This window comes from Sebastes fasciatus, chromosome 11, assembly GCF_043250625.1.
Source record: "Sebastes fasciatus isolate fSebFas1 chromosome 11, fSebFas1.pri, whole genome shotgun sequence".
NCBI classification, from domain to species: domain Eukaryota; kingdom Metazoa; phylum Chordata; class Actinopteri; order Perciformes; family Sebastidae; genus Sebastes; species Sebastes fasciatus.
Genome location: NC_133805.1, coordinates 17,260,111 through 17,285,549, shown reverse-complemented (window position 1 = coordinate 17,285,549; position 25,439 = coordinate 17,260,111). Strand labels below are relative to the sequence as shown.

Sequence of the window (25,439 nt, the reverse complement as noted above, 5' to 3'; positions counted from 1 at the left end):
ATGAATAATTTCAACAGGATGCTGTTTTCCATAGCGGGTTTCAAGTTCATATTTATTTATTTCTCTCAACAGAACCCAAGTGACAATCAGAATACAGTACTTTTTTTCCTCAAACATATTTTTTCCTTTTCTTTTTTTATTACGCAAAACAAGAGAACACTCAGTGCAATAAGACAGAGGACTCTGACGGTGCGGTGCTCTCTCTACCTTTTCACAGTGCACGTTTTTATACACACAAAAAGATTGTACATCATCGTTATTACATTTCCAACCTCCACCCACCAAACATCATGGATAGGGCAAAGTGAATGTCTTAAAACAATCATTTTTAAAGATTCAACTTGCATACAGTGTAGCTTGGCACACACACACACACACACACACACACACACACACACACACACACATACACACACAGCTCTCTCCCTCACACACATACAGGTACAACACAGAGGGATCTCTGTAGAGTTGATTCTCACCAGTGAGGGGGTTACTGCACTTGCACTCTGAGGGCTAGCTCATTTGTCAAACCCACACTATTTTGGCAATGTCGACATTGCATTTTAATGTGCTAAAGAGAACCAATTTCGGTGATGTAAGTAGGAGGTTGAGGTAGAGGGAGAGAGCGGGGGGAGAGGGACATGTATGTAATCAGCCTGATTAAATGTGATGGAATATGATGGGTAGTGCAGATTTCTTTTCTTCTTTTTTTTTTTACAAAGCCTCAAAGATTTGTAGGCCGTTGTGCAACCCCTGTCTGCTTGACTGGGTAGAGCTGTTGCCATGTTATAGGTCCTAAAACGATTTGATCTCTAAAAACGGTTGCCAGCCAATTGAATTGGGAATATTGTCAACCAGAGGCAACCAATCACAGGTGACTCAGCCAGCCTCCTGAGGCTTAACCCTCCCCGCCAATAAATTAAAAACTTAACATGGCACAGCTATCTTTTGTTTAATATTTTCAAAAATATATATATAAGCATAATCTTGAATCTTAAGCAAGTGCATATGGCTATTATAATCTGCAGTAAAATTAAGAAATGTTTCTAAAAGCTCAGGTGTTGATTGTACGCGGGCCGGTCGTTGGCATTAAGTATTTACACTGGTGCTCGCAGTGTGCGTGGCGAAGTAAGGGCGCTAGTACTCGCCGGCTATTGCCACCAACCCCATTTCAAATAACCAACCGTCCAAAGTGCAACCACACCCATATCTCGCTTCAACAGGCTTTGGCTGGTTTTTGGAAATTATACTGTTCATAATGTATGTTCTAATTTGCTACCTCCCCAACCCACCCTCATAGTGTATCTTAGAAAACAGCGTTTCACGCTTTCTTTCTCTAGTCCTCCACGACATGCCAGCCAACAGGTTTTTTCCTATATAAAACGATTCAATCGCTTCAAAAGGCTTCGACGTCGTGACTACACAGCTTCTTACTGTAATATACAAACTGAAGCACACAGAGTTTCCTGTTTTCTGTTCTAGGACCAACTGTCGCACATTCTAGAACATACTGTACTGGACCAGGCATGGAGGGCGCTGGGATCTAAAGCACGTTGACTCCTCAACTTACAATACAACAGTGAAAATGTAAAGTATATATAGACAGAATTGAATAGTCCATTCAGTTTTAGTGCTTTCTGAGCACAACAAAAAAGTCGGGCATAAGAAAATGATGCTACTACAGTACAAGTATTGATAGATTATGCTTTTCAAATGTAAAATAACCAAACAAAAGTAACATAAAAACAAACATTAGATTGCATCTACATCTACTATACATCATTTAAGCTGCTTTTTAATCCCCATCTCATTTAGAAAATATCTATTCATCAAATATCTATTCTACTAATTATATTACAAGAATCCAGTCACAGGAAATAGAAAAATATCAAATATCACCAGTGATGATAAGAAAACATGACAACCTGAACGAGCAGAAATATTGCTATGGTAACCACCATTGTCCTTTTGACATCAGCGAGTATCATACCCCCTGGTGCTCCTATTGGCTGTCCTGACGCCCCTGATGTTGCAGGGAAGAATCAGCCCAGAGGAAAGAGGGAGTGGGTAACTGGGGGTTGTGTGGCAGGGAGGTGTTAAGTGTGCTGTTACTGTCAGATGGCCGTGTCCCAGAATACGGTTTTCTGTGTAGGGTAAGGGGGAGGACGGATCTTTTTGGCCCCGCTGCTTTTCCCCCAGGGTGGGAGGACAGATCCACTTTCTTGCTTGCACTGACTCCGCTCCTGGTGCCTGTCCTCGCTCTTGTCCGGAGGAGGAGGAGGAGGCCTCTCCAGAGATCTCTGCAGGTGCGGATGTTGTCTGGAGCGGATCTCCATGCAGAGGGTGCGTTTCCTCTCGATCTGTTCCAGCATGGTGGTGTCTCCACAGATCCATGGCATCTGGGGCATCTGAGGGGCAGAGTCAATGCATCAAGTGAAGTGAAAACAGCTCAACTTTAAAGTTAGTTGCACACTTTAAAAGCCCCTAAAACATGTCTCTTAAAGGAACAGTTTGTAACATTTCAGGGGATCTATTAGCAGAAATGGAATATAATATTCATAACTATGTTTTCATTAGTGTATAATCACCTGAAACTAAGAATTGTCTACAGTAGCCCAGAACGGACAAACCAAACACTGGCTCTAGAGAGAGCCTTTTTAAGTTTTCCATTACCTGAAGGCCACCGTAGTTCTCCGACACGCTTGTGAAACTGCGGTAATGTGAGTCCCAGAGTGCAAAACCGTGGGACTGCCAGCCACGTCTGACTTCCGCTGCTCCTAAAGTAGTGTTATTATGGTAAGGCGAACGGCGTTACCATGGTTTTGCACTCGGCGGCTCACGTTACCGCAGTCTTGGAAAGGGAGGAGTGAGCGGAGGGGTACTCAGCTGGTTGCAATCTGCAACCACACCACTAGATGCTGCCAAATCCTACACACTGTTCCTTTAAGTGTTTCTCTATAATACCTAACATGAACTAATTATTCATGACTAAATAAGCAACACCCAGAGAAAAAAAAACATGAGTATCATTTATTGAGAGTTTAAGACAGAGTAGTTTGATAAGATTTAAATGACAGTAACCAAACAACCCATTGACTCTCATCAGATTAAATTTAGCTAAATCCTGTTTAGTGCACACAAGGACATGACATCACTTTTTTCTAAAATAGCCCAGCCCAATTCAAACCAGTGAGAAGAGCACAGAGAAAAAAAAAGAATTACAGAAATGTCTAAAAATAATAAAACCAAGCAAATCTGCATACCTGACTTTGATGTGCCTCTGCTGCTTTCCTTTGTGGAGTTCCCAATGGGGAGGGGTTAGCCGCCGTGGAAGGTGAGCGGCCATACTTAGGTGCTGCTTTCAGATCTACAAAGGGAGGGGAAATAACATGTTTGGTCATATATGCAAAGGTTATATGATCAATTCTACATGCTCTTATGAATTTGAGGTTTTAACCCTCACCGTTTCCTGTTCCCGTGGTCATCGGTGGGCTACCAGATGATCTCCCGTGGTGAGTAGGTGTCGTTGTGGACGAATGCTGCCCTGATGCTGTGCTGCCGTTCCTCTCCTGTGCTTTCGATTGGTCTGTGCTGTAATTCGCTCTGTTGTCTCGTCTGGGCGTGCCATCTGATCTGTATCCTGAGCCAGAAGGGCTCTTGGTGCTTTTGACATCATGATGATGCTGCTCTGAGCCATTCAGACTCCTGTCTTTGCTGTCCCGTCTCACTTCGAGTCCAGTTCTGCTCAGATCTTTACTGTCCTGCCTGGGCAGAGGAGGAGGAGGGAGATCTCCCCCGTTGTGGCAGCTCCGATCTCTCCCCTCATGCTTGGATTCAGAGCTGTAGCCGACCTTGTCCTTGCCGTTGCTGCTTCTGGGTGTTTCCTGTCGGGGTAGGATCTCAGGCGGCTGGTCTATTCTACCTTCATGTCTGTGTTCCATGTCATTTCTTGCTCTTTCTTTGACATCTTGTTGGGGTAACAAATCAGGACGGAGCTCTTTGCTATCGTGCCTATATTCTGCTCCAGTTCTAGCTCTGTCTTTGCCCTCTTGTCGGGGGAGAAGCTCAGGCGGCCTGTCTCTGCTTTCATGCTTAGAGTCCACGCCGTTGCTGGCTCTCTCTTTGCTATCCTGTCGCGGTAAGAGCTCAGGTGGCTGATCCAGCAGTCTCTCCCTGCTTTCATGTCTACCGTCTACACCGTTTCTTGCCCTTTCCTTGTTGTCTTGTCTCGGTAACAGCTCAGGTGGCTGATCTAGCAGTCTGTCTCTGTCTTTGCTGTCCTGTCTCAACAAAGCCTCCATTCCATGTCCCCCGCCCCGATCTTTGCTGTCTCTCCTGAGCATCAGATCACCGTTACTAAGCCCTCTGTCCTTGGAGTCTCTTCTTATCACTGGGATGGGTTCTACACTGCTGCAGCTCTGGTCCCTGCTATTCCTGCGAACAGGTGGCGCGTCTGCACCGCTATAAGTACGGTCTTTACTGTTGCGTCTGTGGGGAAGTGGCTCTACATTGCTGCTCCCTCTTTCTTTATCTTTGTCTCTGTCTCTGTCTCTGTCTTTGTCTTTATCTTTGTCTTTGTCTTTGTCTTTGTCTCTGACTTTGTCTCTGTCTTTGTCTTTGTCTTTGTCTTTGTCTCTGACTTTGTCTCTGTCTTTGTCTCTGTCTTTGTCTTTGTCTTTGTCTTTGTCCTTGTCTCTGTCTTTGTCTCTGTCTCTCCGGTGAGAGGACTCTTTGCTGTGGCGATCCTTGGAGTCTCGCTTGGACTCCTTGCTGTGGCCATGGCTGTGGCGCTCCTTGCCTTCACGCTTGGACTCGCTGTGAGACTTGCTTTTGGACTCGGCTGCAAAAAAAATCAGAAGACAAACACTTAAATGATTGTAACATCCAAGCTTATTCTGCTGTAGTTGATAATGCATTGAAAGTATTCAGAATAAATGGTTTAAATTAGGGCTGTCGAAGTTAACGCTATAATAACAAGTTAACGCAAATTTGTTTAAACGCCACTAATTTCTTTAATGCATTAGCGCGTCTTGCGGTTTTTAGGTTTGTACTAGGCTCTGTTTTAAAGCTAGAGGGAAGATACTGGTATCATATGAAACTAGAAAAACATAAGGAACCCATTGGTACCAACCATGTCATACTCGTTTATCGTGAAGGAGGTTATATATCGCTCCAAACTTACGCTAAATTTTGGCGAGGAAAAACTGGCATGGCCCTTTTTAAAGGGGTACCTTGACCTCTGACCTCAAGATATGTGAATGTAAATGGGTTCTATGGGTACCCACGAGTCTCGCTTTACAGACATGCCCACTTTATGATAATCACATGCAGTTTTGGGCAATTCATAGTCAAGTCAGCACACTGACACACTGACAGCTGTTTTTGCCTGTTGGGCTTCAGTTTGCCATGTGATGATTTGAGCATATTGTTTATGTTAAATGCAGTACCTGTGAGGGTTTCTGGACAATATCTGTCATTGTTTTGTGTTGTTAATTAATTTCCAATAATAAATATAATCATACATTTGCATAAAGCAGCATATTTGCCCACTCCCATGTTGATAAGAGTATTAAATACTTGACAAATCTCCCCTTAAGGTACATTTTGAACAGCTAAAAAAAAATAATTGTGAATAACTATGGACAATCACGCGATTAAATATTTCAATTGATTGACAGCCCTAGTTTAAATATGAATTGTCAATTACATATATGAGAGAAAAAATGCAGAAAATACTGTTTTTCTGTTTCAAGTTTCTGCACTACCATCATATATCCTCTAGGTGTCACTCACTACTCACTGAGGCAGCTGCAGTAAACCACTGGAGTTAGACGAGTCAATATGTGGGCTAACAGGCATACACACTATCATTATCTATTTTATAGTTTTTTGCAGTTCGATCAATTCAAATTACAAATAAATATTGTATTTTTTTCATTGTACTTTTCTTTCACCCTAAAATGTACAAAATAATACAGGATAGTACCGTACAATAACCACGGTTACCAATATAAAACATAGTCTAAAACATTAACCACTGCCATCGGATGTCTCTGTGTTTAACTTTCCAATTTCTTTGTGTACAACTACATTGTGCGCTCTGTCTCTTCTTTAGCACATGCATATAATATGCAAGCTTGTTTGCATAGAAAATGATAATATGAAACGGTACTGTATGTATGTCACTGATTCAAGGCTCAATAAAGACATTATAGATCATCGTTGCACAAATAAAAATATACGTGCATGATTGCTTTCCATGTAGGCTGTGCCTCTATATATAGTTTCTATATGGGCTTTAACATACAGTACCATGCACAAGCGTCCCTTGTCATGTTATGTGTCATACATGGCTTTTTAGTGTGTGTGTGTGTGTGTGTGTGTGCGTATATGAGAGGGAGTGTGGCGATTAACCAGTTGGTAAGTGGGTCAGACTAGCTGTTGCTGCCTCTATCGCCTCAGAAAGGGAGAGAGAGAGAGAGAGAGAAAAAAAAAATCAACCTCAGACTGCGTGTCTTTGCAGCCAGAGCAACACACACACACACACACACACACACACACACACACACACACACACACACACACACACAACCTGTCAGTCCTTTAGCCTCATGTGGTGCTTGTACACAGGTGTTGGAATAAATAAAATAAATAATTCAGAAAGACCTGTCAGCAGAGCCCTCCCCCTGATGTATAGAAAGCATATGCAAACGGTTTACAAACCATATGGGGCTACAGAACAAAATACTGTCAAAGGGCTCATTGGTAAGACATCACTGGGACTTGCTGGCACCTGAACGCACCCCTTGACAATATAACCATCACTTAATTAAAGCCAGTAATTCGACAGATACAGTATACTCAAGTGTATAGAAATCACAGGATTATGTGCACCAATTGGCATATGTATACACCAAACGGAGTGTAAATAGCAAAAAAAAACTAAATCGTCTCAGCTTCCACTATTCCCGTCTGCTCAGCTGTCACAGCTACCCGATTGGCTGAATCGTGAGTAGAGCATGTGCTGATTGGACAGAAAGGAGAATCTGAAATCCTCTGATCAGGTGCAGATTTGAGTTCCCATCAGGAGCTCATTGCTCGGTTGTAGACCGGCATGCCCTGAGCTGTGATTGGCTGCGTTACCCATGAGGAGGGAATCTGCAAATAAGAAACAGGGATTTCTACTCCTTCCACTGTTGCTATGTTGTAGTTGCTACGAGCGTCGAGTAAGGATGGATGTGTGGACTCTTTGTAGTTCTTTTATGATTTATGTATAAAATGCGCTTGAATAAATTCCTGTTTTGGAGCATTTGATGAAGGTTTTTAGTTCATTTTTTAAATTCTTTCACATTGCACAGCTCAGCTCTGAGGATTTATACGTCAACTATAGGGTTAAAATTTCACCTCAAACCTCACTCTAAATCATTAGATGCTCTATATTAATTTATTAGTGACCCTTTTCAAATAATGCATGACATGCCTCTGCATGAACTACACTATCCTTCATGCATTTATGAAACACCCTCTTGCTTATTTAGTTTAGTTTAATGCCTGCAGTCATCAACCTTTCAATAATTTTTATTCGATTTCAAAATATACAGGTTTAACATGGCTGTCTTAAAGAGGACCTATTATGCTTTTGTGCTTTTTCGCCCTTTTCTTTAGGGTGTTAAATAGTTCTTTGTGCATGTAAAAGGTCTGCAAAGTTACAAAGCCCAAAGTCCATGCCGAAGGGAGTTGCTCAGAAACACTGCTCCTGAACTGCCTGAAACGCCTTGATTGAAGTCCTGCCTTTTCTTCCATAACGTGGTGATGTCACCAAGTAACACATTTGATTAATATCTGCCTAGCAGCTAGTTTGACGTGCCCTCAAACAAAGGTAGCTAGAGCGGAGCAGGAGCTGTGTCCGAAGAGCTGGGTTCGGTTGACCAATCACGATAGAGTGGGCCAGTTGACAGCTAGTAGAAACCAAAAATACAATTATGCACCTGAATATGAGCATAATAGGTCCTAATTAACAAACAAATAATAATGTTTGCATTAGGCATGAGAATTTGTGACTGACTGAAAATGCTGCTGGCACCAGACTCGCCATGTGACACCATATGATGATGTGAGCATAAGTGATTTATTGTTTATACATCTTTTTTGTAAACTTTAAGCAACTTGTGCACTTACATCATTATGAGCAAATCATGTTTAATTTCGGCAGAGTCCTGAGTGTGGCATTGCTATCTGTATTTAAACATGATGTTTACATATTTAAAAGTAATGCTGCCTGATGGCCTAATGCCATGAGTAGGTTTGAGGGACCTGCTGTCCGCTTTAGTCTCTAATCCCCTCAGATTAAATCATACGATCTGTATCAGACTTGGCTCGCCGGGCCCTAGATTAATGGAGGGTTGCAGAGAGCGCCACAAACATCATGCGTGGTGCTGTAAAAGTGGTGCATTCTCTGCACAGCCTCCTAATTTAGCAGGGTTAAACTTGTGAACCCACAGCAGGGATGAATTACACTGATTAGGGAACTGAAGACTACGTATTTGTGTTTGTTCCAGAGTTTACTGCAGCCAAAGCGTTCAGACACTGACACCGGGTAACAAGTATAAAAGGAGATGGCGTTATAAGCTGTCTACGCTCTTCAGGAATCAAAGAGACAGAAATAAATATGAGCTGCTGTGTTTGTGCCCTTTGCTTCACTACGTTCCAAAATTAGGAGACAAATGTGTGAAAATGACTCACTCTCTCCGGGCTCTTTAGACTTCCTGCCACTGGCGTTTTTCTTCAGCATGTTCCTGCCAGTCGTGAACAGGTTGGTTAGTTCGTCCAGTGGACTGGTGGGCGTCCGTGAACGCCCCGTTGACACGTTCTGCATAGAGCCGTGGAGTCGACCACCGCCGTCTTGAGGTGGCGAGCCTTTGCCGTGAGGGGTGGCAGAGGCGCTCCGTGGCAGACCCCCGGGGAATGGCATCGGAGCGTCAAAGGGAGGCGTACGCATGAGGCTGAGAGGGGTGAGGCAGCGGCCCATGCTGACTGGCGATGGGCAAGCAGAGTGGCTGCGCTGATAGGAGGATGAGGAGGAGGATTTGTAGAGGGTGCAGGGCAGAGGAGGCGCAGAGGAGCGCCCAGAGACGGTGAGGGTCGGGGTGGCGGTGAGCTCCCTGCGGATGTGTGCAGAGGAGGGTGGCTCGGAGGAGGATGTTGGAGATTTGCTGTAGGATTGGTTCTCCAGCATGGGTAATTTGGCTACATCTAGAGGGGTGAGGGGAGACTCGTCTGAGTTGGGCGAGCACTGGGCCGGCGCCGGTGGGAACACCAGCAGCGGAGGCCGGTGGGTGAGTAAATTGGGAAAGGGCGCAGGAATGTCACAGAGTGGAATGTTTCGAGGTGTGGAGCAGCGACTGAGAGGTTCGGGGTCATAGGGCGCCGGAGTGGGGCACGCGGAGCGACATCCCACGGGGTCGGTGCGGTACTCCATGTCATCCAGAGCTGGGTACTTCATCTCCTCGTACACAGACTCTCCCGGCTCCTCATCCTCACTCTTCAGGGGTTCTCGTGGTCCGACATCAATCCCGCCCATCTCTATGTAGACAGGTTCGTCTTCACAGTCGTCCGTAGGGCTCTCGTCGCTCTGCGGAGACGAGGCGTTGCGTTCGCAGGGGGAGGTGACGTGGTGGAGGGGTCTGGAGGGGCAAATCCCGTTGCCTCCGTGGCTCTTGATGTAGGACTCATCGAAGGAAACACTCAGTTGTGTGTTGGGGTTCCTCTTAGGTTTTGGCGGCGGCACCCTCCTGCAGTCCTCGCTGCATCCTTGAGCTCCTAAAGGACAGAGAGAAAGAAAGTCTAAACACAAATCCATTGGAAAGAATCACATTCACAATACCCGACAACAGAAATTATGTTGTATATTATTTGTTTTCTAGTTTATTAATTATAATTGTGCGTCATTCTGACTGATATTTTGTTGTGGTATAAGACATGACATAATGTTGTCCCACTTTTCTTCTGTTGCTGCTTTCTGCACAGCTGTCATAAACAATGCAATACCGAATTGGATAAAAATCTATTTTTGCGAGAAATATGAATCATTAAACAGGACATAACATGAAAAAAAAAGTTTTTCAGTGCTTGTGCATATATAGTTGAGTATCTGGAGTGCCTTCCAATGCACAAACTGTGTAATAAGACAACCCAGTCAGTTTTTTGTGGGCTGCCTGGATCAGAAAACATGTGATTCAAGAAGCCATTCAGATTTGGCTCCCCTTCCTATGTCACATGCAGGATCATTATAGAATACATCTCCCCCCATCTGAGATTCAACGACCTGCAGAGCCGGAGAGCCTACAGTATGTAAGAATACAGATGTTTTAGATTCATATTTATATTGATAAAAAAATCCTTCATTTAATAAAATATACACAATTTCAATTTAATAAAAGGCTAGAAACATAGACTATTATTTTATTAATGTTGGCCGCCTTGATGAGAGTTTAGCGATCTCCGTCCATCATAGATGTATACCTGTTGACCCTTGTTTGTTTGTAACATGTTCTACTTTTAATTGCCCTTGTCTGTTTTTGATATGCTTTGTTTTATAATTTTGTACCATTGTAAATAAAGATTAAATAAAATAAAAATAAATATAAATAGAACGCCGTCTTTATATACAGTCTATGGTTTGTACGTCTAACTGTGGTTCTGGTACTGGTGCATGCGTACGTCTAAAACTGTGGGTCTCTCCGTTCTGCAGGGCGATGATATTGCCCCATCGGAGTATCTCAACATTAAAGCATGTAGACATGTTCTAGTAGAAGCCCAAAGTACGAGTAGGAACCTGGAAATGAGCATGATATGTCCCCTTTAAGTTAATCATTATCATTAATATAAAGCCTGGGTCACATGTAGGTCAACGTGAATAGCTGAGAGCAATATCTTGAGTCAGATATGTGGGTATGGTTGAGGCATATGCATGTTTCTAGGTCACGTATACGGCAGTGGAGCAGTATGTGAGTATAGTATCTGGGTCACACACGCTGTGGAACTTCTTTCTGATAGTGGTGACGTAGGATTGCAGCGTGAATCTCGTTAGATGTGGTGCAGTGAGGCTGATGGTACAGCGCTCACGTCGACCAGATACTACAGTACAGTGCGGTCCTAATGCTAGTTTACTCACAGCAGGCAGCGCTCTTTACTACCGAGTTGCACACAGTGTATTTCTAGGTCAGACGCTGAGATGTTTGGATAGGAGTGTCCTGTTCTCTGATAGGCAGGGGGAGATAAGTGTAGTTAAGAGCTGGACCATGTCTGAAATCTTAAAACTGCAGATTTTACACCTTTAATAATTCAGATGCCAGATGGTTCAGACACACGCATGCATACTTCCCGTAGCTGTATGACTCACCACCATCCCTACATGCACGCACACACGCACGCGCTGCACATGCCTACACATTCAGAAAGGGAAATTAGGACAGGCATGTACACATTCTATATCATGAAAACTATGAAGTCAATCCTTCCAGTAAATGGGAGTGTAACTGTGTGTGGGTGTCTGTCCTTGTTTTATGTTGCATTTGAATTTATAGCTCAGCTTTGCAGGGAATTAGATAGATGGGTATTGATAGATATGCTAGAGTCTTTTATTTAAATTGAGAACATAATTAGAGAGAAAGCAATTAATTGCTGGCTTAAAGCTGAAGTAGGCAAGTTGGAGCAAATATGATTAAAAAAAAGTATTTTTTTATAAAACGGTCACTATCCTGACAGTAGTGCATGAGACAGAATCTGAAAGAAAATCATGTGCCTCGGTGTGCTCTGGTGCTCCTAATGGCATCTGCAAGATTTCACAGTCCGGAGGAAAACAACCAATCAGAGCCGAGCTGGAGCCTGCTGTCTCTGAGCAGCTGTCAATCACTCACAAAACTCCGATCAAACGGTCAAAATAGGCAGCGCTGATCAAATATGAATCAATATTCTGTTACTGTAATGCCTATTTCTCACCTCAAATGTTTTCAGAAACATCTTGTAGTGTACTGTTTAGCTGTAAAATGAGAAAGTTTGTGACCCGGCAGACATGTTGAGATCAGTGGAGGAAATACCAAGCACCACCCACCAGCCGGAGCAAACTTTTTTATTTGATCGGAGTTCACGAGTGATTGACAGCTGCCTCCGTTGAATGAACGGCCAATAGGAACGCTCTCTCTCTGAAATGAACTGTGATGGGCCAAAGTCTCCCGTCACTACATTTTTTAAAGCCTGAAAACAGAGCCATGAGGAGGTGCAGAAGTCTAGTTCTCTCTCAGAGCACTTGAATTACAATGTGCTGAAAGGTTATTATGGAATTTTTGCCAAATAATGCCAAAAATATTCAGCCTACTGCAGGTTTAAGGCAAATCAGAACTGTGATCTCTTTTAACTTGACATGTTGCACAATGTATTTTGTCTTTTCTACTTGTGTATTGTATATTTGTATCTGTTGTCTATTGTATCTGTATATTGTACCTGCCTAGGGACTCAGGATGTAAATTATCATTCTTGCTAACTCCTGCATGTTTACATCTTGTATTTTGTACCATTCCAGCAGCTAAATCCAACTAAACTTTGTAATGTATCCAAGTTGATGTTGATGATGCTAATATGAACTGAGGATGAAACAGGCCTCCTGGTTCCATTTTCTCCCCATTTATAAGGTGTTAATAGAAGATTTGGTTCAACCCAGATGTGTTCCTGGTATGTGTTTAATTGGACTGATACGACACTCACATTCTTGTGTACTCTCTCTCTCTCGTTTTCTTTGTGTTTGTATGTGCAACCAAATGCATTATTACACTGACAGGTTTGCACGGTGGATCTGTTTCAGCACCGATGGTGACTCTGTCCCTCCGAGCATCTCTTACTCCCTGTCCCTTCTCCTCTCCTCTCCTGTCCTCTCTCCATTGCTCCCTCTTCTCCCCCTCCCCCCTGAAGCGGATGTGTTTACCCGCAAAACCCCCCTCCCTCCTCCCTCTCCTCCTGGGGAAAACGAATCTAGGTCAATCGCTCCTCCTGAATGAATTCTACTCTGACAGGCTCCTCCTCTTCCCGCTACAGCGCCAGCTACAGAGCACGCAACCCTCCCCTCTGCCAGGGACACCCCCACACTCTCGCTCCGATTGGCTCCGACGCCTCAGACTTCAGCATCTCTGGAGCCCCATTGGCTCGAGCTGCTCAGTGATTCTGTGATTGGCTGGGCTGCAGGGGGTCTTGTTTCTGCGGGATGGTTGCCGTGGTGCCCAGGAAGATCTGTGTGCACATAGAGAGATCCCCACCAATCTGAGCCAGGCTGGGCGACTCCCCAAACATCACGTTGGCGACGAAGCATCCAAAATGAAATGGAGTCAAAGCTTCCTGCAACCTCTAAATCACAGCCACCTGCCTCAAAGACTATTATTATACTCTAAATGTCAGTTTTTCTTTGTGCTCAGCATATGTACTGTTTCTAATAAAACTGTTTAGCGGTGTGCACTTGTTACAGCAGTGATTGTGTCTGAGGGAAACATTACTTTTGCTCAATTAATTCCGCTCCTATTCATTAAAGCTTTTCTCACACTGAGTTGATGTACTATAATTATGCCCTCTTTTTCATCCATGGCCTAACAGGCATATTGTGTTTATTTTGCTTCAGAAAACTGACTGAAATTGCTGCAGGGTGCTTCTTCTGGATCCCGATCAAGACATCTCTAGATTTTGGCCTTGCCAGTTTTAACTGGGGGGAAAATAGTTTGGCCTTTGTTGGTAATTTGCCTTGTAGAAATATATAAGTAAGTCAGTTTTAAATGAGGTTATAGGACTGTCAAGACACTTCTGCCTTCTTTCTGTGCACTGAGAACAACTTTGACAACTGACTGTGCGATAACCAATAATCTTCTGTAGCCAGCACTATCTACTAGGGTGAAGTTACTGGAGCTTCAACTATATATACAGAATGTGTTACTATGTTAATGATGTCAGGACATTACTCTCTGCAAGAGAAACTGGGACAGTATTTAAAGCCTGGGCAACCTACTGAGTAAAAGTGGATATAGTGGATAGTGGATATATAACTGATGATGCACAAGCAAAGATAAGCCAACATTATTACATCCGCCAAGGCCAAAGGCCTTGTGCCAAGGAGGTTATGTTTTCACTGTTGTTGGTTTGTTTGTTTGACTGTCTGTTAGCAGGATTTCTCCAAAAGTATGTGATGGATTTGAATGAAATTTTTTGGAGGTGTGGATGAACAATCCATTACATTTTGGTGGCGATCCGGATCATGATCGAGCAAAGAGATAAGTGCTGCTGGCCATCCGCGGTGAGAAAGAAAAAAAGCGGTAGATGACGGGATGAGAGACAACGTAGTGTAACGTTAAACACACATAACAAGGCTGCTGAATGAGAGAGGCATCCGCCGATACGTTACACGGAAACACATCGTGTTAATAATAAGCCGACCACCTCACGGTACCACCAGCTGTGAGCTGTGATCTGTTTTTAAAGTCAGGCACCTTGCAGAGGTCTGTGCTCTCCAAGTGCCATCCTAGTTTAATATATAAATTTGTTTCTGCTGTAAAAAAATAACCTGCCCCATCTCCTTTTACTCTTCAAGAGTCTCAAAATAGAATGTCCATTTAAGGAACAGTTTGTAATATTTTGGGGGATCTATTAGCATAAAAATAAATGGAATATAATATTCATGACTATGTTTTCATCAGTGTATAATCACCTGAAACTAAGTTTCGTTGTGCTTTTGTTAGCTTAGAATGAGCCAATCGTATCTACATAAGGACCAGGACCTCTTCACAGAGTCCGCCATGTTGCTTTGCCATATTTCTACAGTAGCACAGAATGGACAAACCAAAACACTGTCTCTAGAGAGAGCCTTTCACGTTAGCTGAAGGCCACTGTCATTCTCCAACATGCTTGTGAAACTGCAGTAACGTGAGAGTGCAAAACTGTGGTACCGCCAGCCGCCGTCTGACTTCTGTTGTTCGTAAAGTAGTGTTATTATGGTAAAGATGGCCTCTGAGCGAGGTGAACGGCGTTAAAGCAGTTTTCCACACGGCGGTTCACGTTACTGCAGTTTTGGAAAGGGAGGAGTACTCAGTTGGTTGCAATATGCAAACACACCACTAGATGCCGCCAAATCCTACACACTCTCCCTTTATATTTCTGAATAAACAAAGTCTGCCACAAAACAATGCATTACTAGGAGAGTATATATTCCAAAGCCCAGAGGTTTGAAACAGCACAAAATATTCATCACATTATGATACTTTCATGTTGGTATATACGATTCTGAATGTTATTCTATCTGATTTACATGTTGGGCAAGGGAAAATATATGGACAATCTGTATATTTGTTTATCTGACAGAAACATGCAGTAAAAGAGCACAATGAAAAGTCAAATAAAGTTCCAACTTATCCATAATCTTCCAACCTTTCTTTACAGATTTTGGCATCCACAATTGCTCTAGCCTGTGAACTTAATTATTCTAAAATATGTGTACATTGCTCCACTGTCATTCAAGCATACTAAGGAAGGATTTTTCAAACTGTGCCCAGACTAGTGAGTGCAGTGCAGCACAAATGTTGTCAGACTATTTTAAGCATCCCTTCATATGATGAAGTACAAGTCATCACATTTTTATTGTTGTCTATTCTCGCGCACCTCAAATGTGTGAACTACGGTTTCACTCCGTTGTACTTATAGCTTTAACATCAATTTGCCACAATGGTACTTAGACTGAAGTATGCAGTGAATAGATGTCATGTCATTGTAGGAGAAACAGGATTGAGGAGGGCACTGCAGAGAGCAGCTATATATAGCGCAGCAGTTTGGTGTGAAGTGCCACCACCACTCACCGTCACATCTCTCCCCGCGGCAGGTGGACGTGGGACTGTGGTCCACCGCCTCAGACGACATGCTCAGCTTGGTGGCCGGGTCCCTCCTGGGCTTGGGCGGGGGTTGCTTCCTAGAGGTCGGGCTCCCTACTTCCTCCTCACCTCCGCCCCCGCTGTTCCCACCGCCGACGGAGTGGAGGGACTGAGAGCGCACGGAGAAGCCCTGCCCACAGGCGAGGGCATGCGGGTGGGGCATGGGCATGCGTTCTTGGGGGTCCGGCATGGTAATGGAGCCCATACGTAAGTGCTTGCCTTCGGTTGCAATGTCCTCACCTGTCCTAAAACAGAAAGCAAAGAAGACAGAGAGAGAGAGAGGGTAAAGAAAGGGTCAAGAGAACAGAAATATATATGTAAATATGAGTAATAGAAACATGATATCTGATGCAAAGGAATGAAACAATCTAAAATGCATTAAATGTCATATTAGTTTACATTATTGGGGCTGAATTTAACAGACAAATCTTCACACATCATCCCCTGGAAGCTGTTATTGTCAGGAGACAGCAAAAACAACACATACCCCGACATGCAGAGTCTCCATTTGTGTGAGCATACAGTATGTGTATGTGTGAATTTCATTCTGTGCAAGTGGCTCAAACGATGAGAGCGCTAAGTTGGCAATAACAGGCGTGTTAGTGCCACTGAAAACAGGGTCTCTCTTTCAGGGCAAAGCATTGATTTGAGTTTAACCCTGGATATGACTGTCGCTGCTCACACAACCACACATGACACCATGGAAGTCCCCCCGCCTGTACACAATCAATCCCTATAAATGGATGATTGGCCTGAATGGAGCGTTAATGATGTCTGAGTGGTGTGTGGTAATGGGGGAAAGGAGGGCTGTGTGTGTGTGTGTATGTGTGTGTATTGCAGAGTAAATGAGCTCAAGATCCGACTTTGTTCATGTACAAAAGACATGACAAGTATGTAATCCGCACACACTTGATCTCTGCAGTTGATGTATTTATTTATTCCCGAATCAGTCATAAATAAGCTTAATGTCAGAGATTTAAATGTTTAAACAAATGGCATGTGTGGCTTCACAAATCTCTATCCTGTGTGTGCACGCATGTGGGAGTGTATGTAATGTATGCGTGTGTGTTCGTGACCCCTCAGTGTGTGACTTTGCTGACTCTGACTCCCTCCCGGCCAGCTGCTGAACAGAAGGTGCTTGGTGGGGTGGGTTCATTGGTCAGGGGCTTAACTTTTGCCTAGCAACAGGGTACCCATAGAAACCAGACACAAAACCAGCTACTGCCTGCACGTAAATAATAAAGCACACGTGCACATCATGCGCACATCATAACCACGTCACATTTTGTTTAAAGATGATGATACAAGAGAAAAGGTGCCTGCTGCAACCTGTAGAGCCACATTGCCGGTGATATTTGAAAGAAAGCAAATGGGGGAAAGTAAAGATCAAATCACATGTTTAGTGGTTAATAATGCATATTCTGTATAAAATATTGAGCATACATTTTTGGGCTAAAATGTTTCTGAAAGGGGCAAAAGATCTAAGGTTTGATAAAACACTCTCCAGCTACCCAAAGATAGAGGCGGTCTTCCCAAAGGAGTACTGAAGGAGTACTTTTGTACTACTCAGCTGAGACCTGTTTATTGTTGGTGCGAGCCAGAATTTGGAGCAAAGTGGAAAGACAAAAAGACGTAAACCAATATCCAAATAAAAATATGATTGGATATTGGAGGAAATATACAAGAAACTCAAAATAAATATGGATTCAAAAACACTACTCACGTTAGATTTGTGGTTGAACATGTGAGAGGTGCTAAATATGAGATTGGGAGCTTTTATATTGCCTCTGCACGGCTCTCAACATGGTGACAACTGAGCTGGCGGCTCGCAGCTAACGGTGCTAACGGTGCTAACAGTGCAAACATCGGCAACAGTGCTAACAGTGTTAACCTGGGGAGGAACCAGAGGGTGGGTGCTACGCTTCAACGACATCACCGTCGGTCGGGACTGTGTTATCAGCGGTAACCGCCATATTAGAGCAGTGTAGAGTGGCGGCCGTGAGCTAGCCAGTGGGGCACTCACATGCACTAACATGCACTAAAAGGCTTGCGTGGCTGACCCGGCGATGTCAACAAAGCACAGAGAAGCTCTGATTACAACACACCGGAGAGAGAGCAACTTCAATCTCTGCTCAGGTAAACATTACTCCTCTATATATTTACATAGCAAATAGTTGTTTGCTGCTATATTAATGCTCTGAATGTCGTATAGAGAACCTTTAAAAATGTATAAAAGAAAGATACAAATATATTAAAACTGATATCTTACGATAGTAATTTCAAACCCGCTCAATATGACCAACGATTTAAGCAATGGGCAGCAAAATGAATAAAAGCTTTGTGTGTTTTGGGAAAAGAAGAACTGGAGAGTTTTCAAAATCTGAGAGAAATATATAATCTGGGGACACATGTTTTCAACAGATACCTTCAACTAAGGGACAGAAAAGAAAAAGAAAAGAAAAGAAATCAAAGCAGATCCCTTCAGGGAAGTGAATGGTGTCATCCAAATCATAATCAAAGCATATAAGGAAAGTATTATATCAAGGATTGAACACCAATGTTAAGCACTCAACTAAATATATAAATGAGAAATGGGAAATGGAGCTTCTTGTTGAAATTTCAGATGGTGATTGGCTCAACATGTGGAAGATACACCATATAACCCACCAATTCACGGACATGGGGGAAATTCTCCTGGAAAAATCTGTTTCTTTATTACACCAAATGTTAAAAGTCAGCAGTTGCACAGACAACTGAGATAGTGTGGATCATTTGATGTTGATCACTCACATGTTTCTTTTGGAAAAATAATTGTGTTTTGGGAAATAGTATGTAAAGTGCTTCAACAAATACTGGGAAATGAGATCCCTATGAGTTGTTTGGCACTTCTTCTCTGTAATTTCTTAGAAGAAAGTGTGATGGGAAGTTATATATATTTGGTTACAGCAAGCAAAAAAAGCTATAACCAGGAATTGGTGAAACTGACAAAGGACCAATGGCTAATAACTGTTGAAGAAATCTTCTTAGTGAAAACACTGTCACATATTTTGAGACTACGAGAAGCACAACTGGAAGAAAAATAGTGGAAAATTGACTTAATACAAGACACAAAATGGCATTATTGGAATGGAACTGTAAATCAATCAATCTATAAGCCTTTATAAATATGAATGTAACTCCCAAACTGTTTTTGTTTTTGTTTTGTTTGTCATTTCTTATAGTGTCTATGTTTAAGGTTGCAAATATTTTTGCCAATAAAGATCCAAGTGAAAAAAGCAGAAAAATCTTCCATGGCATTCAGCCACAGGTGTCAACAGTGTCTCCCTCTCCTGTGTTTTGTCATCTGCTGTGACTGTGCATGCACACCCATATATACATGGATTGTGTGTATGTGTGTGGGTGGGTGGGTGGTTGTGACTAGAGTAGTGGTGACTGGATTATTTATAGGACATTTGCCCAGTGATTGGCTAGAGGACAGACCACAGGTGCACTTGGACCAGTTGGAGTTGACTTGTCGCCGGGCAGCCCTGGCTCTCTTTCTCATTGTGACACCGTGCGACAGGAAAAAAACAACATCCAAGAAACAAACAAAACACTAGAGGAGATCTTGAGGGGAAAAAAGGAAAACGTCTGTCAGTGAATGCGTGCATGTGGGTAAAGAAAGAGAAAGCAGCCGTTTGGAATTTGCATGCATATGTAAATATAAGTAAATGTAAGTGTGTGCGTGTGTGTGGGGTGTGTGTTTATGAATACGCTTGCACGCTTAAGTAAATTTGTGGCCATCTGTGTGTGTGTGTGTGAGTAACTTCTTCTGATGAAACACAATAAAAGAGTGAGATAGCAGCGGCAGGCAGGAAGACCCGCCTCACTCAAACCTAACGTGCTGATCTGATTGGCCCGTGGCTGTTCCAGCTGTCACCAGGCAGAACACATCTCCTGCAACTGAGCTCACACTTAATCTCTCTCTAACAGGTTTTTTTTACCCCCCCACCCCCTCTCCACTCTTAAACACATTTGCTCTAACAAGCTCTTTCACCCTCGCACAATCACAGAGGCCATTTGTTCCTCCCTACCTTCCTCACACCAATAATATATTCTATTTTCCTGTCGTTCATGTCCGTGCATGCACATGTACGCAAGCACGTGCTTGCACACACGCTACATGCAAGGATCCTCACACTCTCTCACTCTCAGTCAGTTACTGTAGAAATGGGTCGTCTCATTGACCTACTTATAGGCCTCATGAAAAATCCAGTTATTTTTTAGACTTTTCCTCCAGTGACTGTGTATTAATATTTTAGCTTTGGCAACAGCTGAGAGACAGTGGGAGGATGGCAGGACAGTAGATGCCACTTTCCTCAGGCGTCGCCCTGTCCAGTTCATCAAGTTACTTTCCAAGCCTGCGTCAGACTGCTAATAACAATAGAAGCAGGCACATTTTGCTGGCAAGTGATAAAAAAGTGTGGTCTCTCTGATGCCTGACGTATAAAGTTGAACTCTAAGTCAGCTTTGATCATGCGAGTGACGTGCGGTACGTACTTTACAATGCAAATGCACGATTACAGTGGCAGCGGAGGAGCAGCTCTTAATCGCAGGACCCTTTGACAAAAATGTGTGAGGGTTCAAAGGCCTCCTGAATAAATCAGTTAAGAAGACCCACATCTGCTCAGATGTAAATGCACAGCCCTCAAAAACACATCAATGTAATCATCTGATGCACAACTAAAACTCCCAACAGCTGCTAAAATACTTTGTCCCGTGTTTGACCGAACAGAGATGATTTTTAGATTCCATGACAGCATAGGACAGCATTCCCCATAAGCCTTTCCACTGCAAACTGATCATCATTGGATTAACTGTTTAACCATAAAGTGAAAAACAAGTGTTTCTCTTCTACTTTATGGGTGTTTCTTTCCGATAAAATATGCGTCCACTTGATTTATGTCCTCTTTAAAGATCACACAGTAAACGAGTTAAGCTACGTATGAGCACTGAATAATTTACTATGAAAAAGACAGTATGATTGTAATTTAAAATGAATACTCTTTTTTGTTTCTTGACTTGTGTAAAGTATACTTTTTCAGATGAGTCATAAGTCCATGTTAGAGCATAGAAACAACCACCGAAGCAGATTTATGACTTGTGTTCATTGCTCTTGAAGCAAAGTTCAAATCAACACAACTGAAAAATGTAAAAACCAAATAAAAATAAAAAAATTAGTCAACAGAGTGATTCTTGTTGTCATTTCATACCGTTTTCAGTTTTTTTGGGGGCAGGAGCAAAGCAACACAAATGTCCACGTCTTCGCACAAACACACTCTGCAATGTCCCGCTATCCCCCCGATGACTCTGTGACTCAGTGCTCCCTTATTCTACCCCACAACACAAGCACGCCGTCTCCACATGCTAGTCACGTTGTGAGTGCGTGCCTCTTATTCGCTCAAGTTTCGGGATGCCACGCGGTGGTGTTGCTGCGCTCAGTGGCACAGCTGTAACTGCTTGCTCATCACAACATGTGAAAGCGGCGGCACAATGTGGCTAATTTTCTCAAACTCTAAACAACGATACAACTTTCTACACAGTTTCTCACAAATTCTCTTCCAACAAACAGGACAACACCATAACCAGAAGTCTCTTAACATGTCGCCTTTCTATCCTAACACACTTTCTGTCACAGCCCACCCCAGTCCTCCTTAATTCTAAACACTCTCCATCTCAAAAATGGAGCAGCGGCGACCTCCATCCAAGGACAAGTCTAAAAGTGAAAAATTAATTATCCTCTATAGATCATGGGGAGCACCAGTCCACACTGGCAACCCCCAAAATACAGCAACCTGCCATTGCCACTGGGACCCTCTAGCCACTTGTCCCAATTCCTTACAACCTCATCCTGAAGTGAATCCAGTGACATTCATGCATTCACAGAGCAGAATCCCACATGTGAGCTGTAGCAAGACTGCATGTAATGTATGTATTTTATAGAACATCTCAGTCAATGAGTTTTCTTCCTACCTCCTTATGGCTTCCTCCTGTTTTCTCTTCTTGTCGTTTTTCTCCTGCAGGAATGTCCTATTTCGCTCATTCCTGGCGTGGTCCAAGTTCTGAGCTACCAGGCCGTTGTAGGCTCTCAGCCCATTCTCCTCAACATACTGGAAAAAACGGAGAGTTTCCTCCTCTTTGGAGCTCATCATTCTTCAAGTGTTTCCACAGCATTCTGATAAAAAGACATATAGGAAATGTTAGTGATAATTGTTTTGCCTTAAAGGTGCAGAGTGTAGGATTTTGTCAGCATCTAGTGGTGAAAGAAACTTATCCTGTCTGCTAAGCGTGTAGGAGAAGTGTAGAATAATTCAGGTGATTATACACAATGGAAAACATACTTATTCATATTTTATTCCATTTCTGTCAATAAATGCCCCTAAATGCTACACACTGCTCCTTTAAAGAGATAGATACACAAAATACTACCAGTAATATGGACTCGTATACTGGTCTGAATGCAAAACAAGCATGCTGTTATGTCCGTAATCACTCTCTCAATCTTCATCTTTCAAGGTCAGCCTTGGTGAGATGAGAACTGATGAAGCAAGATTGCATCAACACCATAATAATGTGTTTAACAAATTGAGTTTGTGTGATGTTGTTATTGTTTTTAATGTCCCTGACTGTTGCTGTGGAGTTCATGGCCTGTGAAAGATTCAGAGACTTGCGTCATGTGTCCGCAAGAGAAAACGTTTCCCCTGGAGGGTTGCAACATCGTTCTCCGTTGTTCACTACACACACACAAAAGCACACATGCACGTGTAAATTCTGCAAACAGTCAAGGGACTCACTATCTAGCTACAGTTACTCATAACCTTCAGTTTCAGTTGTCTTATTGGCTCAGATTGGATCAGTAGCGGCTGTTCATTATCTCAGTTTGTGTTTGCACGTTTTCTGGCTGAAATCGTTGGCTTTAACCAAGCGAGTGTCTGAATGAAACTGAAAAAAGGGCTTTCATCTTCTGCAGTTGCAGATGTGTGCTGGGCTCAGATGTGAAAATATAGTACTCCTGGGAATTGACCACACAGATTAAATGAACCACTCTTACTAGACTGTGATGCATGGTTTTGCGTATGTGGGTATCATCATCGATCTTGTGTTTAAGATCTAAAATTAGTCTCCTCTTCAGTTGTTCCGTGCTGCCTTTTGATTCTGTAAAAAGACTATTTCTGACAGCACCATTGTCATAAGAGAGAGAGAGAGAGAGAGAGGATGGATGCTTCTGTGAGGAAAAGCCTCTTCAATGAAACATCCACATGCATGGTGCAATCATACTACGATTCACTCCTACATGTGAATAATGTGTTTGCAGCCGCTTAAGATGCAAAAACAGCATGCATCAGCTAATGATGCGATCCGGCGTGCGTGCATGCATGTACGTTACAAATTTGCCTGAAAAACCTGTGCAACTGCACGCAACGTGGTATGTGCAACAGCCGAATGTGAATTTGGAGAGGCTAGCGGTGCAAGGGAAGAAGAGCATGCTTTTTATGTAGGTCAATGTTTTCAGATCAGCCTAAGACTCATGCTTGTTTACGTGTGAGAGAAGCACTGAGCGTGAGCGTGCACGGGGAGGGGGAGGGGGTTTGTGATAACTGTATGTATGTTTGTGTGTAGGGAGGCAAGGGCAATGAAGGGTGGGGGGGGAGGTTACCAGATGGATATTGCCGGGCCAACTGAGAGACTGGCCATTGTCTAGCCATCCTTAGTTGGCCCTCTAACTTGTGTCTGTCTATCAATAAATCATGCCTGTAGGTCAGTGGGTTTATCTTCCACTACCTACAACGTATTCTCCACACTCCTTAGGTAAGAGCCAACAGAGCAGATGGAATCACCATCTTGGAGCAGAGTTCAAACTAGGGCACACAATCCTGGTATCAAGTGGTGTTGAGATTTCCCCCCCCTCCGATTATATCAGGTCTTATCACTGATGCACAGGCACGGCCAGAGAGCTGGAGCTGTACAAAAGGAAATAAATCTTGAAGAGAAACGAGGTGCACCAGTCAGATGTTGAGGGTGCAGCAATGGGAAGGCACAGTTCAAACAGTGTTTGAGCTGAATTAAGCCTGCCTGCCTAATCCCTGTAAGCCTGCAGCAGCACTCTGCACTAGGATCAGCTTGTTTATCACACTGTTTTTACCAACCGAGCCTTTCACATTGGATTGTCCTCCCATAACTCATCGATGTGAAACGCCTATTCTTGTTTGCTAATCTCTATAAAGCCTATCAATTGAGCAACCCATTTTTTCTCAACAAAGCTTCATTCGCACTCTTTCTCCCCTTCACTCTATGCATTTTATGCATCTATTCTATCTCCCTTTGGCCCCAGCTGCCATGACAGGGCTGCAACAGTTGGAACACAGAGGTGCACTTTGCTTTAAAAGTAAATGAAAGTGGCATACCGTTTCTGTTTCCAGGCAACCATGTCATGGGAGAAGGGCGGCATGGATATTTTAGAGACACCATGTCAAAAAGATTGCAAGGCAAATAGTCTGGTGACAACACGTGTGGGCGCTCGTGCACGCACAGATACACACACGTCAGTGCAGTACGGTGGACCAAGTAAAGGTTAACCTGCAGGCGCACACAGGTGCAACACTTGGCATTTTATGTGGATGTGAGTAGAGAAACAACCACTTTTGCATGCATATATCTTTGTGGGTTTATGGGTCATTGTAGTGTAAAAGCGAGTGTTATAATGATGCATACTCACAATGGGGCTGTGTCCCTGCTGGTTCGTGGACCAACGTGTCTTCTGTCTTCCCCTGATGAGTCCAGTGCACGCTAGTGAACTCTGACCTAAGCTGGAGCACCCATGCACTATTCCACTTAAATCCACATAGACTCCCATCCATTGTACGGTCCAACTTGATTTGACTTGCTAGAAGGAGTCACTGTGACCCAGGATGAGGCTGGTGCTAGAGGGTAGCCGGGCCATTTGGGTTCCCAGCCCCAATGCTCCCTCCCCTGGGCAGAAAAGGGAAGATGCGACCCCTCCAGTCCAGATGGCGCCCAAGCTCCTAGCCAGGTGCCAGCTTCACTGCTCCGCACATCTGCACATGCTAGAGATGGGAGGAAGACGCAGCGTAGCAACAGACCGCACCCGCAACCGCAAGCATGACACAAATACAACCTCTCAAACACGCTCACATCAAACTCCCCTTGCGGTCGCAGAGCAGGCACTCACAACAGTCTTTCTATTCCCAGAATGTCTCTCCTTCTGCTTGAATATGTCCAAATTGCACAAAATGTCTCAGCACAGGTGAAAGGAGTCCTCGTCCACGGTGCCCTGAAGGTCGAGGTAAAGCGTGGAGTGGTTTCCAGGTATGGCATTCCCTGCCGGCTCCCTCTGCCCTGCTGGTCCGCACAGGTCTGTACAGCCGGTCTGTGCTTAAGCAGATGACACCGGGCTTCCCAACTATAGATCACAACAACAAGAACACG

General features: G+C 43.5%; 1 protein-coding gene across 1 annotated transcript; it reads right to left on the bottom strand.

The window, feature by feature from the left end:
- Nucleotides 1-17: 17 nt before the first annotated feature.
- Nucleotides 18-25,293, bottom strand: nyap2b (neuronal tyrosine-phosphorylated phosphoinositide-3-kinase adaptor 2b). The gene is made up of 7 exons (XM_074651210.1): nucleotides 24,709-25,293; nucleotides 21,966-22,167; nucleotides 15,882-16,198; nucleotides 8,743-9,819; nucleotides 3,464-4,840; nucleotides 3,264-3,367; nucleotides 18-2,408 (listed from the first exon to the last, which is right to left on the bottom strand). Exons 2-7 carry the CDS (start codon nucleotides 22,142-22,144, stop codon nucleotides 2,115-2,117), a joined length of 3,348 nt encoding a protein of 1,115 aa, XP_074507311.1. The 5' UTR covers nucleotides 22,145-22,167; nucleotides 24,709-25,293; the 3' UTR covers nucleotides 18-2,114.
- Between the last annotated feature and the right edge of the window lie 146 nt (nucleotides 25,294-25,439).

Coding starts and splice junctions, on each gene's coding strand:
- nyap2b (XM_074651210.1), bottom strand. CDS start 22,144: ATGATGAGCTCCAAAGAGGAGGAAACTCTCCGTTTTTTCCAGTATGTT. Junction 9,820..15,881: donor CCGCGGGGAGAGATGTGACG/GTGAGTGGTGGT, acceptor TCTGTCCTTTAG/GAGCTCAAGGATGCAGCGAG. Junction 2,409..3,263: donor CAGAGGCACATCAAAGTCAG/GTATGCAGATTT, acceptor TCTGCCCCTCAG/ATGCCCCAGATGCCATGGAT.